The 13752-nt window shown below is 40.7% G+C and overlaps 1 protein-coding gene across 7 annotated transcripts in view; it reads right to left on the bottom strand.

Moving 5' to 3' along the window:
* The window catches only part of RAPGEF6 (Rap guanine nucleotide exchange factor 6), a 129685-nt gene that overhangs the window by 9636 nt on the left and 106297 nt on the right, over positions 1–13752 (bottom strand). For 5 of the 7 annotated variants that reach the window (XM_063348945.1, XM_063348949.1, XM_063348946.1 and 2 more), the window contains 5 exons: positions 12557–12580; positions 9632–9852; positions 7263–7454; positions 5703–5837; positions 3940–4053 (listed from right to left, as the gene is read on the bottom strand). In XM_063348945.1, the coding sequence (XP_063205015.1) occupies positions 3940–4053; positions 5703–5837; positions 7263–7454; positions 9632–9852; positions 12557–12580 (686 nt within the window). The remainder of the gene's footprint in view (positions 1–3939; positions 4054–5702; positions 5838–7262; positions 7455–9631; positions 9853–12556; positions 12581–13752) is intronic. The other 2 variants (XM_063348947.1, XM_063348948.1) reach the window with 1 other exon arrangement.

Genomic DNA, 13752 nt, shown 5'->3' with positions numbered 1-13752 from the left:
GCGCTTTTCCCATTATCCCTCTGCCCTACTGCGTGTGAGACTCAAAAAAAATTTTGGCTGTGGATGAGGAGATGCTGACTAAGGTAAAAGCCAGCTATTAGCACTCAGGGATTAGCCATATGGTCCGTTTCAGTTTTCTCATCTGTTCCAAAATTAACAGAGAAGGAAGCAAAAGTGGGAAATACAACTTTGGCCGTAGCTGGACCAGACACTAGCGTTGCTCCAACAGAAGAAAACAGCTGAAGACCTCACCACTTTCAGAACAAAATATATAATGTGTTTTTTCCGCTTGGCTTACCCTTACCCTCAAATGACTTCTTTCAAATACAAATAATGTATATAGCCTGATATATCCAAGAACTCCTCTTCCTAGTACCTGGAGTGACCATAAAAGAGACTACTATACTGGGGACTTCCACGAGCTCTGGCTACATATATCCTGTAGATACTTCTGCTGGTGTAGCTAAAGTGACTCCAGATGGGATACCTGTCCCCACACTGCAAAAGAAAAAGCCCTTAGTATGGACAACTTGCCCAAATAATTTATTTTGATGACCTTAGAGAATCAGGGAAAGAATTCAAATGAACTGAACTCGGCAAAGTGCATCTGGGCAGGTCTGAGGGAAATCACACTCAGGTCTGGCAGGTTTAGTGACGGCTCTCCCTCCACATGGGGCAACCTGAAAGTTGAACCATGTATCTAAGAGCATTGTCTGAATACTTCTTGAACACCGACAGGCTTGGGGCCACGGCCACTTCCCTGGGGAGCTTGTTCCAGTGCTTGACCAGACCCTCAGTGAAGAACTTTTTCCCTGATATCCAATCTGAACTTCCAGCTTTAAGTCCTATCACTGCACACCTGAGAGAAGAGACCAGCACCTCCCTCTCCTCTCCCTCTCATGATGAAGCTGTAGACATCTATGAAGGCATCCTCCAGTCTCCTCTGCTCTAAGCTGAGCAGACCAAGTGGCCTCAGCCACTCCTCCTGAGTCATGCCCTCTAGTCCTCTCACCATCTTTGTTGCCCTCATTTGGACACATACCAATATTTATATGTCCTTCTTCTACTGTGGAGCCTCAAACTGCACACAGCACCCAAGGTGAGACCGCATCGATGCTGAATATAGTGGGACAATCTCTTCTCTTGACCAGTTCACTACACGTCCAGAATTACACTGTCCCAAGTGCAGAATCCACCATTTGTTCTTGTTATATTTCACAGAGTCGGTGACTACTCAGCACTCTCATCTATCAAGATCTCTCTATAAGGTCTTTATACCCTGGAAGGAATCAATGGCTCCTCCAAATTTAGCATTGTTGGCAAACTTACTTGTGTGCACTCAGCTCCCTGTGCCCAGCCCATCAATAAAAACACTGAAAAGCACTGGCCCTAAAATTGAGTCCTGGGGAGCAGCACTAGTGACTGGCCCCTAGCCAGACAGTACTCCATATACTACAGCTCCTTGGGACCAACCCTTCAAGCCAATCGCTCACCCACAGTATTGTGTACAAGCTGGACATTCTGTCCAGAAGGATACTGTGAGAGACAGCATCAAAAGCTTTGCTGAAATCCCAAATACCCACATCTGCTTCCCTTCACCTTTGACGTGGGTAATCTTGTCTTAAAAGGATATTAAGTTAGTAAGGCATGACCTTCCCTTCATGAACCCATGTTGGCTTGGCTCTGACTCACGACCTCATTGTCTTTCAAGCGTTTTACAGTAGTTCCCAGAATAATCTTCTCCATCATTTTACCCGGCACTGAAGTAAGACCGACAAGCTTATCATTACCAGGGTCGTCTTCCTCGCCTTCCTTGAAAACTGCAGAAACATTTGCTACCTTCCAGTTGACTGGGACCTTCCTCCAGAGTCCCACGATCATTGATAAATAACTGATAGAGGTCTAGCAATAACATCAGTTGACTCTTTCAGTACCCTGGGATGAATCCCAGCAGGCCCCATAGACTTGTGTGCCTTCAGTGGCAGCGGCAAATTTAGGATGTTCAGATTTCGAGCTCCGTGGGGTATTCATCTCTCTAGATAAGTCCATGCACCATCTTACAGGTGGACCGAACTTCATTCTTTTGTGCTGTCAGGCAACAAAGTCAGGAGGTGTCTGTTAAGTTGGTCTGGTTGTGGGTTTTTTTTAAATAAAAAAAACACAAAACATTTTGCCTTCATGAACTCTCTGGCACAGACCTGTGGTTTGTTCCCCTTTATCTGAGGGCAAAAGGTCTTGGATTAATGACTGTGGTGTTGTTTTGGTTTTCTTTAATTGAAATATTATTTTTTTTTCTTTAAGTTCCCAGTGGGTTCCTCTATAGCAAACCCGCTGCATGTCAGGAAATATGTCCTCGTCTTTACTAGGAGAAAACGGTCTATGATATGCCTTACATTATGTGCATAGAATTACAAAATTAGAACCTTTATTTGAAAAGACTGGATCATCAGCTGCTTCATATATAGGTAAATGAGCATCTGTAAATTAATCAAAATGCAGTTTTTCTTTACAGGAGACCATATTAATAGACTGTTGACGCAGTCCTCAGATACGCATTTTTTCCCCCAAATCCCTGCCAATCACCCTATTGCTCACTTCATTTCTACCTACACGTGCCGTTGAGCTGGACTGACATATATTTACATCAATCAGGTGAAAAAGTGAAACGACCAGGCAGTGTAAAAGCTACGCCAGCGACACACACAATGTAATACAGAAGACTAATGCTATTAAGTCCATAAAAAATACAGAGGTCTCATAATAGGGCATCTGGAGCCAGCCGTATACATGCCACCGAGCACACAGCTTATCACTTGAGAGCTTTCACAGCTTAAGCTTGGTTATTGCTGTGAGATTTTAAGAGCAAATATGAGCGTTAAGTATCAGTATTATCAAACTAAGGAACTGAACCTCATGAATGAAAAACACCCTTATTTGAGACCAGCATTTTTAAGATTAAATTTCATTTTCTTTTCCTTTGACAATAATTAATACCTCATGTTCTTTACTTTGCCTAATGGACTCCTTAAAATTAACACAACTGTACTGCAGTAAGAAATGTTCTCACAGTCTATCTTAAGACACTCTTCTTCAAGAACTTCAAAGATCTGGAGAACAAAAGGTTTCTTCTTCATTAAAGAGATTAACACTATCTGAAAGCTGAGTCATTAAATAACAGCAAATGTATATAAACAGACTAAATGCAAGTCTTTGCTGGGCTGAAAAGGGTAGCAGAAGGTGCGACCAATGCAAATATACACCAACGCTGGAAGCGAGCACTCAATTTACGTCTTATAAGGGACTATCTATAGTCTAATTAAGAGAATGTTGCTGAACTTACTGTTTCATTGGCATTTGCGAAACACTAAGTAACAGAACTGCCACTGTACCTGTTCCTTGATTTTCTAAACGTCACATTATTGTCTTCACTGCAAGGGTGTTTAGCTATAAATAACTGACACAACTATCTGGAAGGAAAGCACATTAAACAGCTTAAACATGTAAACGAATAATGCTAAAATAACTTATGTAAAATCAGTATATCTGACACAAAGTGGACACCAGAGTCTTTCTTCTAAAAATACATCATAGAGTCTTCCTTCTCCTTCTAGGCTTCATGCACAGGCAGTAAGATGTCCACAGACTGCTGTTGCTATAGATACTTGCTGTACTCAGAGCATCACTGTCTTTCTCCTTTTGGTTTTCACTCCCTTCTGAGGCTTCAATGTGCTCTGCTTTCCTTTTTGCAGTAAAAGCTGTTCTTTCCCTGGAGAAGCTTCTTTCCCTAAGTCTTCTAAACCGGGGTCCCTTTGTTCTCCTGTCCTCACGCTCAGCTTCTGCCTTTTCACTCTCCTCCTCTCTTTCTCCCTTTTCACTCAGGTCAGAACTGTCTCTTGCTTTGACAATCATCCAAATTTTTCTTTTGTAAATAAGCCCCACCTATTCCGTAGCTGCGTTGTCCACTGTTCTTGTTGCTGGTTTCACTGGCGAGTGATGAGGAAGAGCCAGAGAGATTCATCTGACTGCAGTTATCCGACCTTTGGATGTTACCAACTGCAGCAAAGAACACACAGACAGATCTCGGTAAGTGACGAGATAAATAACAGCAGAAATAACGTCCTGATTTTAAAACATTTTTTCTTCAATCCTATTTGCATATCACTTGGGTATAGCTCAAAAGAAAATGACATCCAAGATTAAGTGGAATGTGTTCATGCCTAAAATTATGTCTTTCTGCTGTCTGTGAAGCACCTAATTTTAGTTCAATGAGCTGTTAGCACCACACATACAACAGGGTACGGACCACCTCAATCGAATCACATCAGTGCTAAAAATATGCTGAAAGCAAGTTGAATTAATGAAATCACCCCAAAGAAACAAAATATTATTTTCAAAGAACCAGATGAAAGTTAACAAAAATAACATATTTATAAGCGACGCTCAAAAAAAAAAAATCTCAGTGGAGCTAAGTTTGGCAACCCAAGTAATTAAGCTTCTTATACAGATGCTGTGTTTAAGTAAAATAAGTGGCATTCTCCTAAAGGAAACAGTATCTTGTGAAGGCAGCAGTGGACGGACCAGCCTGATCTCCCACTGCAAAGGGTGAGAAGATGCAGTAAGTCACCATGCCATGCCATGCCAATCCAGTGGCTTTGGGCTGTCAGTGAGTCAGAAGCAGCAGAGAGGGGAGGGAGAAATGCCTTACACCGTCCGACACTGACCACACTGGCTGACTACAAAGTGGTGTTAAGAGATTTCAACTGAATTCCCATCCGAGGTTGACTAATGATGAAGTGATGCAGGTCTTTTAAGACGAAGACATCAAAAATAAAGGGATTCTCAGAGCATCACGATAGACAGGGATGTATACAAAGCCCTGTGCACAAGAACAAGAAGTAAGAAGAACAACTCGAGGACTTAGATGGATGCAGTACTATTGCAGCTATCAAAACCACCTGTTCTGGAGAACTATGACTTATCGCCAGCTCCATCTAATCACCTGGAATTCCAGCTACCTTAGGCAAAAACATAAGATGTCTCAACAGCCGCAGTTTCTGTGCAACACCGTCGTCTTCAAGAAATCCCCAGGTCTGCAAACCCCGTTCAATAACTGGCTACCTACATCTGACCTGATACGCTGGCGGGCGTCAGCACTTAACATCTGCTGGGAATTCTGTCAGAAGCACTTAAGCAGTTTTTAAGAAAACATTTGTTCCTCTTTTTAAACAGTAGGGGACTTAAGGCCAAAACATATAAACACATTGAAAAACTACGTCTATTTTAAACTGGAAGAGGGGAGATTTAGAAGAGATATGAGGAAGGAATTCTCTGCTGTGAGGGTGGTGAGCCCCTGGCCCAGGTTGCCCAGAGAAGCTGTGGCTGCCCCATCCCTGGAGGGGTTCAAGGCCAGGTTGGACGGGGCTTGGAGCAGCCTGGTGTGGTGGGAGGTGTCCCTGCCCAGGGCAGGGGGTGGCACTGGATGATCTTTAAGGTCCCTTCCAACGCAAACCATTCTGTGATTCTATTTGTAGAAAGACGTGATTCTATTCTTGACATGAATATTCTAAACTACTATTTCTCTTACGTGTCATTACCGACAGATATTCCTGCCACTGCCCACCCTGGTTTTAGTACAACAGAGGCAGGAGTTCCCGAAATGGATACTGCCACGCGTCCTGTGAACGCTCAACCAGCACACCTACCTTTGCGTGGAGAGCCCTGAGGAGAAGCGGGTGGGCTGGAGTGCAAAGAAGATGCCATGGACATAGTGTCATCTGTTTGTTTCTTACTACTTACTTCCTCAGACAAGCTTAATGACTTCTGTGGGGAGCCTGTACCTATGGATACAACAGAATCATTTACTGCATGTTATTCTGTTTAAACTATAAATAAGCACCACGTTGAACATCACTGGAGTATTCAGCAAAGGGAAGAGCAGATGCTCAGATGAATTCTGCATGTAGAGGTCTCCATTTCAAACTTAGACCAGACCAGCAGCGGCCACTGCTACCGCTGGCTGCTCAGCTGAAGCGTGTTGAAACACCCAGGTCATAACCGGAACCATTGCAACAGATACACTGGTTTTGGCAAAGGACTGAAAATTGTGTAAAGCTTAAAGGAAACCTTTGCCCATGACACCGTTGGGACAGCGCTAAAAACAATTTGCGTCATCACCAACAAGGCAGTTCAAGGTCTTCACAATCGGGAGTTCTCAAATCAGCAGTCACAGGCACTATACACACAAGTTTAGCAAAACCAGTTCACCACTGTACTTGGCAAACTGGTGATCTGGTATTTCTTGTTCACTGTTAGACGACCTTGCAGACAACACAGTGCCGAGGAGTTAATTTAAGTTCTCAAAAGGTTGTTAGATCAACACCGAATGCTTAACACATGGGAAGGAAGAAGCACCGCAGCAAAGCTTCTGGAAAAGATCAAGTTGTCTTTTAAGAGGAGACTTGAAAAAATAGTGGAAATGCTATTTTATATGCTGCAATCTGCTGTTTTCCAAAGCTATTTATTGGATATTGATGCTCGATGTATCAGAGTCATTTCATATCATTTACCGACTGCAACTAACTTTATTTAATAACCCACAATTGTAGCTTTGAAATGATACCATAGTTATGCAAATAGGTCAAAAAGCATTTTAATACATAATACTGCTTTCAACAAGCGAATTTAGAGATAGAACAAAAACTGATGCTCACTAGGAGCAACTAATAACATATGTTGCTCCATTTGACAATAATGTTGTTATAATGGTGTTCCAGAGGTTAAAATATTCAATGTCTGTGATTTGTTTCAATGATTTAATCTAAATATGTTATACTTCATTTTGTCACGAAAAGAAAGAAGCAATGTTGTTCCACTCCGTTTGTGCAAGATCCCTTCAGAATGCAGAAATACACAGTAAAAGACTTAACACGGTACATGTGGCCTGTTCAGGAGAGAGATGTTAAGATCACTTTAGTAAAAACACCTTCTTTAGTTCAAGGAATGAAAAAAAGTGACAAAGCAAGGGCGTATTTGGGTACAGCACCTTACCGTTACCTGTTTTAAGAAGAGTTATTGAAGATTGTGCAAATGACTAAGTAAACGGCACGCTCTCTTGAAACACAGTAATACGCTTCAGCTATTTTAAAGTGAAGGACGTAAATGAAGCACAATGGTATCTCAAATTATCCACACGGCTACAAACAACTCCTCCCTCGTATTTACTTAATCTGTGAAATCCAGAGAGGTGAACTGAGGATACTCACTGAACGTGACATGCTCCTTCGTCAGTCCCTTTTTCCTGCTGGGGTACAAATTCACAGTTGGAACCTGAAGAACTTGACTCATCCTGTTTTGTTGATGCTGATGGGCTTTAGCGGTTTGGCCAACTGATCTCATGGGTACCGGAGACATTTCTGAGGATTTCGCTCCTCTTCTCTCACTTAAATTCTTTGTCACTGTTAAGGAAAAATTACATATAAATATCTTGCGCTTTGAACTGCGGGATTATTAGAGTCATTCCAAGTACAACCATCCAGACAAAGCAACTGTAGTATGAAGCAGGTAAAACATATTTGAAATCATTTCTATTCCGAACACAACCTGAAGAGGTTGTTAGGTGAAACAGCATTAAAAAAAAAAAATCAAATCTAAACTCTCTAAAGTGTCATAGAGGTACTTGATCAAAAGACAAAAAATGTGCTTTATTTCTTCCACAATTAAATTCCATATTTTAGATGCTTGTACATAAGGTACAAAAGCCTAACAGCATCTCCTGCAAAATGATGTCATGCCACCCAGGGGAGAAAGAACGGTTGTTTTGCGATTGGCATCAAACCTTTCACTAGGTGGCACAATTGATTTGCAACACAGGGCGCTGATTCAGTTTCTACTTTAATCACACAGCAATTAATAAACTCTGAAGTTAAGGGCATTGACTCCTCTTTAAATTCCCTTGGAAGTCTGGATTGCAGCTTTACTGCTGCTCGTTCCTTCTGCAAACAAGGCCAGGAGCAGCTTACCACCGAGATAAGAGACTGTATATTCGACGAGTATAATCTCAACCAGCTCAATTACCTGTGGTTTTGGGTTTTTGGGGCTTTTTCCCCCCCTAGTTTTTAAAAACAGGTACTATAATAATATGCCACTCTAGTCTATTATTGTTTGTATAGCCACTTAACCTTCACTTTCCTTTTTTGACATTTAAGAAAAAAAGGACTCGATTTGCTTAACTACATGGAGTAAACCAGTCAGTATATATTCCCTATTTTTACTTACAAATATCTACGGTCAGCACTGTGGGAACAAGATTTTAAATGATTTCTTTAAAACAATTGAAAAACAACCTCATAGCATTTATGTTTGTCTCCTTGGCATAGTATGGCCTGTTATGTTTGCACACAGATCATCTACCAAGAGTTCATCCTGACACGCTTTAATTTATTGTTTCAGCAGGGGAGTAAAGCACAAAACCCTCAGTGGTGTTACCACCACGCAGGAGCATCCGGGGCTATTTCATGTCTGGCTGAGCACAGCAGGAGCAGAACACCTCTCCCAGCAATGCAGGATGCCGTGCATGTTTCTGTTCAGAGCTACCTGGGATTTCTGGTGACCTCAGACATAGGGCCAGCGTGAATACACAGAATTTAACACTTTTAAAAAGGGAGCCAAATACGGACATTTCCAGGATTGCTACGTCAGTGCTGCTGAAAAGGAAATGTTAAAGAAAATTGCCTAGGAAGACACCTTACGAAATAACAAGGATTTGCATTCTTAATACTGAATAACGGCATCTTGAGGATACAATTTTAAGCCCTTTCCATCTCCTAGTCATGCTTTTAACTTACCTCCTCAGAGAAAAAAAAGAGTATTTGAGCACAAAAAAAGTCTTTAAATGCTGCATTTGGACAACAGACAAGCTTGAGACATTATTTTGATTAGCAAGGTTGCTACTCTTCCATTTTGAAACACACCTACGTTTCAAGCAAGTGAAAATTTCTAAGGATGAAAATAAAAAACAATTACCATTTCTCATTTTTAAATGAGAATTTACTGAACTGTGTAAGACAGAAGGTCAGATAACAGTGTGTTTAGTTAGACAGTTGCACAGGAGTTCAAATTATGAAAACTGTCCTGCTGTAGCCCTCAATTTTTGACTGTCAAGCCACGTCAATCCCATCAGTCACTATTGACCTGACTGCTCCTTCTCAACAATCTTCGTTTATTCGAAGCTGTAATCCATTGCAGTTTCTATATCGATTTTGTCTCTCTTCATTTTCTTGCTGTTCATACGGTAAACGTTACTTTTATCCTTCCTCATTCTGTACAAGGACAGCGGGACAAGAACAGAGCTAATGTCCTACCGAATTTCCTTCCAGACTGATGAAAAGACACACAGTTTAAGAGCTATAGGTCAAAACAGAAAACATCAGTGACGTTTTCTGAGCTCAACCAAGCTCAGATGATAAATGCTGGCTTGCTGAAATTGTTAGTACATGAATTGACAAACAAGCACTTACTAGAGTATTTTTTTCTCGAAAGAAGAAGACAAAGATCTAGAAATACTCATTTTTAAGGAAAGGAATAAGATTTTGATAAATTTTATTTTAAAAAAAATCTACATCACTGTACTTACGAGTGCTGTATGCAGGCTCACACTGCAGTGACAATATTTGGATCTTTTCTTCGTCTGTCTCCACATTCAGGTTGGACAAGTACTGCTTCACCTTCCTGGCCATCTGGGCATCCTCGTACAGCTTCTTGGCATTCAGAAGGGAGCTGCGGCGGGCACGTTTTTTGTGAGCGCCTCCCTGTACATCCAGCATATTCGAGTTTGTGCTGCCCTGGCTCAGAGATCTAGAAAAGAAAAGAGCAAAGCAATAAATTTTTAGTTCTCAGCAGCAAGGAGGAGCTACAGTAGTACACATCAAAGCAGATTAATACCAATAATCTTCAGTTAGGGCTAGTGCATGCTGATGCAAATGAGTTAAAAAGATGAACAGCATTAAAACAACACTTGTCTTAAAATATTCTGGTAAATTGATAGCAGCAATTTCAGTCTGGAAAAGGATTGCGTATGAAAGTGTGGAACTAGCAAGAATGAGGCACAAGGCTGCGTAAAGTACCCACTTGGTCTGGTTCTGCAAAACCCAGGCTATTTCAACTGCCGGTTGTAAGAGTGGACAAACTTCATAACTTTGTTCATTTATGGCATTTGGTACCCACTGTTGGCATCAGGCTTACGACAAACTTCAGCAATTCAGCTGAGCACAGAAGTGAGCGACTAGTGTCACCCTCTTAGAAAACTGAGCTTCTGACAACGTTTAAATAAGCAGGAAAATTATGTTAAATATGTGAAGTACATTGTATTTCTCCAATTAAGTAAAAACATTCACAGAAGAGCAGCTCATTAAAAAAGGCGAGGAAAGCAGGGATCATACACATGTGCCCAGACTTGTACAGACTCACATCTACGAAAGACGACGCTCCTCAGTGCTCCTAATTTTGAGCTGCCGATTCTAACGGCAACTGAAGCAAAAGAAATAACCCCCAAATGGTTCACGTACACCAGTTCTCTCTCTGACAGTCACTCCGGTTCGCACTCAATCAGCGACCAAACAACTGATCTTGGGATAGTTCAAATATACACATCACCTGTTTCAACTGTCAGAAGTCCCATGGCCACACCAGTCCCAACCCATTTTTTAATAAACTGAGGTCATACTATACATTACATGTAAATTCTAATGGAAAATATTGATAAAGTGGTTTAAAGTTATTTGGATGTGGGTTTTTTTAAACATTCAAAGGAATAACTTTATTTTAAAAGGCTAAATTATTTGTAAAGATGTTTATCAAGATCTGGGGTGTGTTTCCAGCATCATGAGGGGCAGAATAAACAACCTCCGGCACAGAAGAGCCGTAACGGCCAAAAGCATCGGAACGAAACATATTGTTTAAGGAAGTCTAATGAATCGAACGCACCGAGCTTAAAAAGTAAGAAATGGTAAGAAAAGCTGACTGCAATATTTTCAAAGAAGTTAAAACAATCTAAGAGAAAATATATGCCTAAAAACTGGCAGAAATGTATAGCTTAAATAAATAAAAAATTACTGCTATTATAGGCAAAGAGCAGTAAAAGGCATGAGGGATCCTTCACACCTGCTCAAACCAAGGGGCACTCCTGTCTCCTATGGATAAGACCAAAGTTAACATCTATTATATAATGAAACAGGAAACTACATTATGTTTATTTTAAAGTATATAAATATTGCATTGCTTAGGCACGCACTGTTTTTCTTTTAAGCCTGGACTTGCCTTTTTCAGGCAATTTAATACCATTTCCTTTAAAAATGATTTTTCCTTATTCACTTGCGCTCACAGCAATCCCAAGGGTTAGGAATTCTGGTGGCCCCAGTTGGGTTCCCGGCGTTCCTCCCCATGCGCGGCTGATTACTGCCCCCAGCCGCTGCCAGCCCCGCTCTCTGCACCAAGGGCATTGAGGGGTTGCGGGTTTTCCATAAGGGATCCAAACCTGCCCTCCCCCGTCTGTCCAGCACAAGTCCTGGCCCTCTCCTGTCCCGGTTGGTGGGGATAAGTCCCTTCTCTGCGCAGAAGTGCCTGGAGACTCTTTGGTGACAAACCCCGCTGCCACCCCAGGCTCCCTGGAGGGCAAAGCTCCCAGAGCACAAAATCATAGAATCATCTCGGTTGGAAAGGACCTTTCAGATCATCAAGTCCAACCACCAACCTAACCCTGACAAACCCATCCTGCCTCCATCCTCCACGACAAGTGTGGACACGCTGACATACAGCTGGATTTAAACCAGGTGCCCACAGCAGGAAAAGAAGCCGAGTTTCAAAGTGCAGAGGTGCATTGGCTCAGGTACGCGGGTAACAGTTTATGTGCAAAAATACACGTAAGAACACATAAATTATGGCTACGTCATCTTAAAATCTCTGCCGTACACGTCAGTCAGGAATGTCACTGGTCAGTCTTAGCACTCTCGTTTGTAGTCATTTCAGTACTCAGTCCTTGCACAACCAAGGCTCCCGGTGAAATCAGTGAGCATTTCGGTGTATGAGATGTGACATACACTTTAAATATACACTAAAAATAAATACATTGAAGCTTGATCTCGAACTTCAGAGGGGAAATTACGGTATCATTATCACAATTCCATATGTTCTTATGATGCCCATCAGGGCATCAATACGTCCTTATGTGTAACGGCTTAAACATTTCTCTTGGATGTTAAAAAGCAAGTTATTTATTTCCCAAAACAGTTTCCCTTCCAATATAACTGCACAGCGGGGGTTTTTTATGCATAAAGCTAAAACTCAAAACCATTTATTGAGTACACAAAAGCAACTCGGAATTCTTATGGCCACAGTATAACGTTGGCTGTAGCCCCTTATTCCTGTTTTCCAAAAAAATATGTATCGCAGGGTTAATAAAATGCATGCTGTATTTCAGATGCATGCACTAAGGAGGAGGATGCAGTATGTTAAGAGTTGCATAGTCTTTATTTATCTTAGTTGCATTCATCTCTACACTTACCCCAAACTTCTCCACCTCTTCTTCCTGTAAGCAAGAGCCATATACATTGAAGCATGTATTTGAACAGAAAAGCACAGGAAAAAAATAAAACAGTTGAGAGTCAGGAAGAAAGATGTAGACAGGAAAGAACAGAAAAGAAAAAATTTCTATACAGCAAAATTCTTCTCAAACAATAACACAATGTTTTAATGGAATGTAAGGGCAGGACTTGCTCAAATACTTTCAATATGGAAGAACATCTATCAGTTTTTCATTTTGTAGTTTAACCTATGAATTTAAAAAGCAAACTCGCATTAAATTTCCTTGTTAAGTATTTCCCATAAGTCAAATTCAGTTTTGACGAAGTGACTTGTAATAAGTAACTTATTCATGTTGCAGCAAGTGTGATTAATTTATTCTTTGCATTAGGACCGCAGTAAGCGTGTGAGAAATCATCATCAGTATTCCAGTTTATGATGTTGTTTTCTCTTGATTGCTCGCTGGAAAACAAGCCAGTTGCCAAATACACAGTGAAAAACTAGATGCTCTATATTAATCAGTAATGAACTTGCCAGCAAGCCTCGTGTTACCACGAACAAACATCTTTTCTTGTTCATTTTTAATCTTCTTCAAAAGCATTTATTGGTGCTTCATAACAAAAACTGATAGATCAAACACCAGAGGCAATGACAATGAATATAAATGATGTGAAAACAGGGAATTATTCTCTTTTAATCTTTGGCACTATCTCTAATATTAGAAGCCTAAGCATTTTACGTCAGTGTGTGTATTTTAAACTATGGTCATTAAAATGTGTTCTGTAATTCTGAAAAACTACTGAAGGTAACTATTTGCTATTAAATTCATTTAATGATTAGACTTCATTAGGTTCTCGAAAGTGCATGGGACATCAGAGAAATTTATTTATAGACTGATTTCATCTGCGAATACCAAAGTTTCTGAAAACCAGTTGTAACTTATCAATAATTAGATTTGTAACTTTATGTTAAAAAAGAAATTTTGCTAACTGAAATCTGAATAGTGTGACGGTGAATGTCCACTTTGAAACGAATCCATCTTTAAACATTAACAAGGGATCTGATATTTTTGTCTCAAAACTCGATTGGACCAATTTTAAACAAAATACTTATGGTTTTGGATAGTCAGCTTGGAAAACAAGAGCCAGATGGGATTCACGACAGCCTCTGAATCCTGAC

Source organism: Chroicocephalus ridibundus, chromosome 11 (assembly GCF_963924245.1).
Source record: "Chroicocephalus ridibundus chromosome 11, bChrRid1.1, whole genome shotgun sequence".
Taxonomy (NCBI): domain Eukaryota; kingdom Metazoa; phylum Chordata; class Aves; order Charadriiformes; family Laridae; genus Chroicocephalus; species Chroicocephalus ridibundus.
This window is presented reverse-complemented; position numbering and strand designations above follow the sequence as displayed.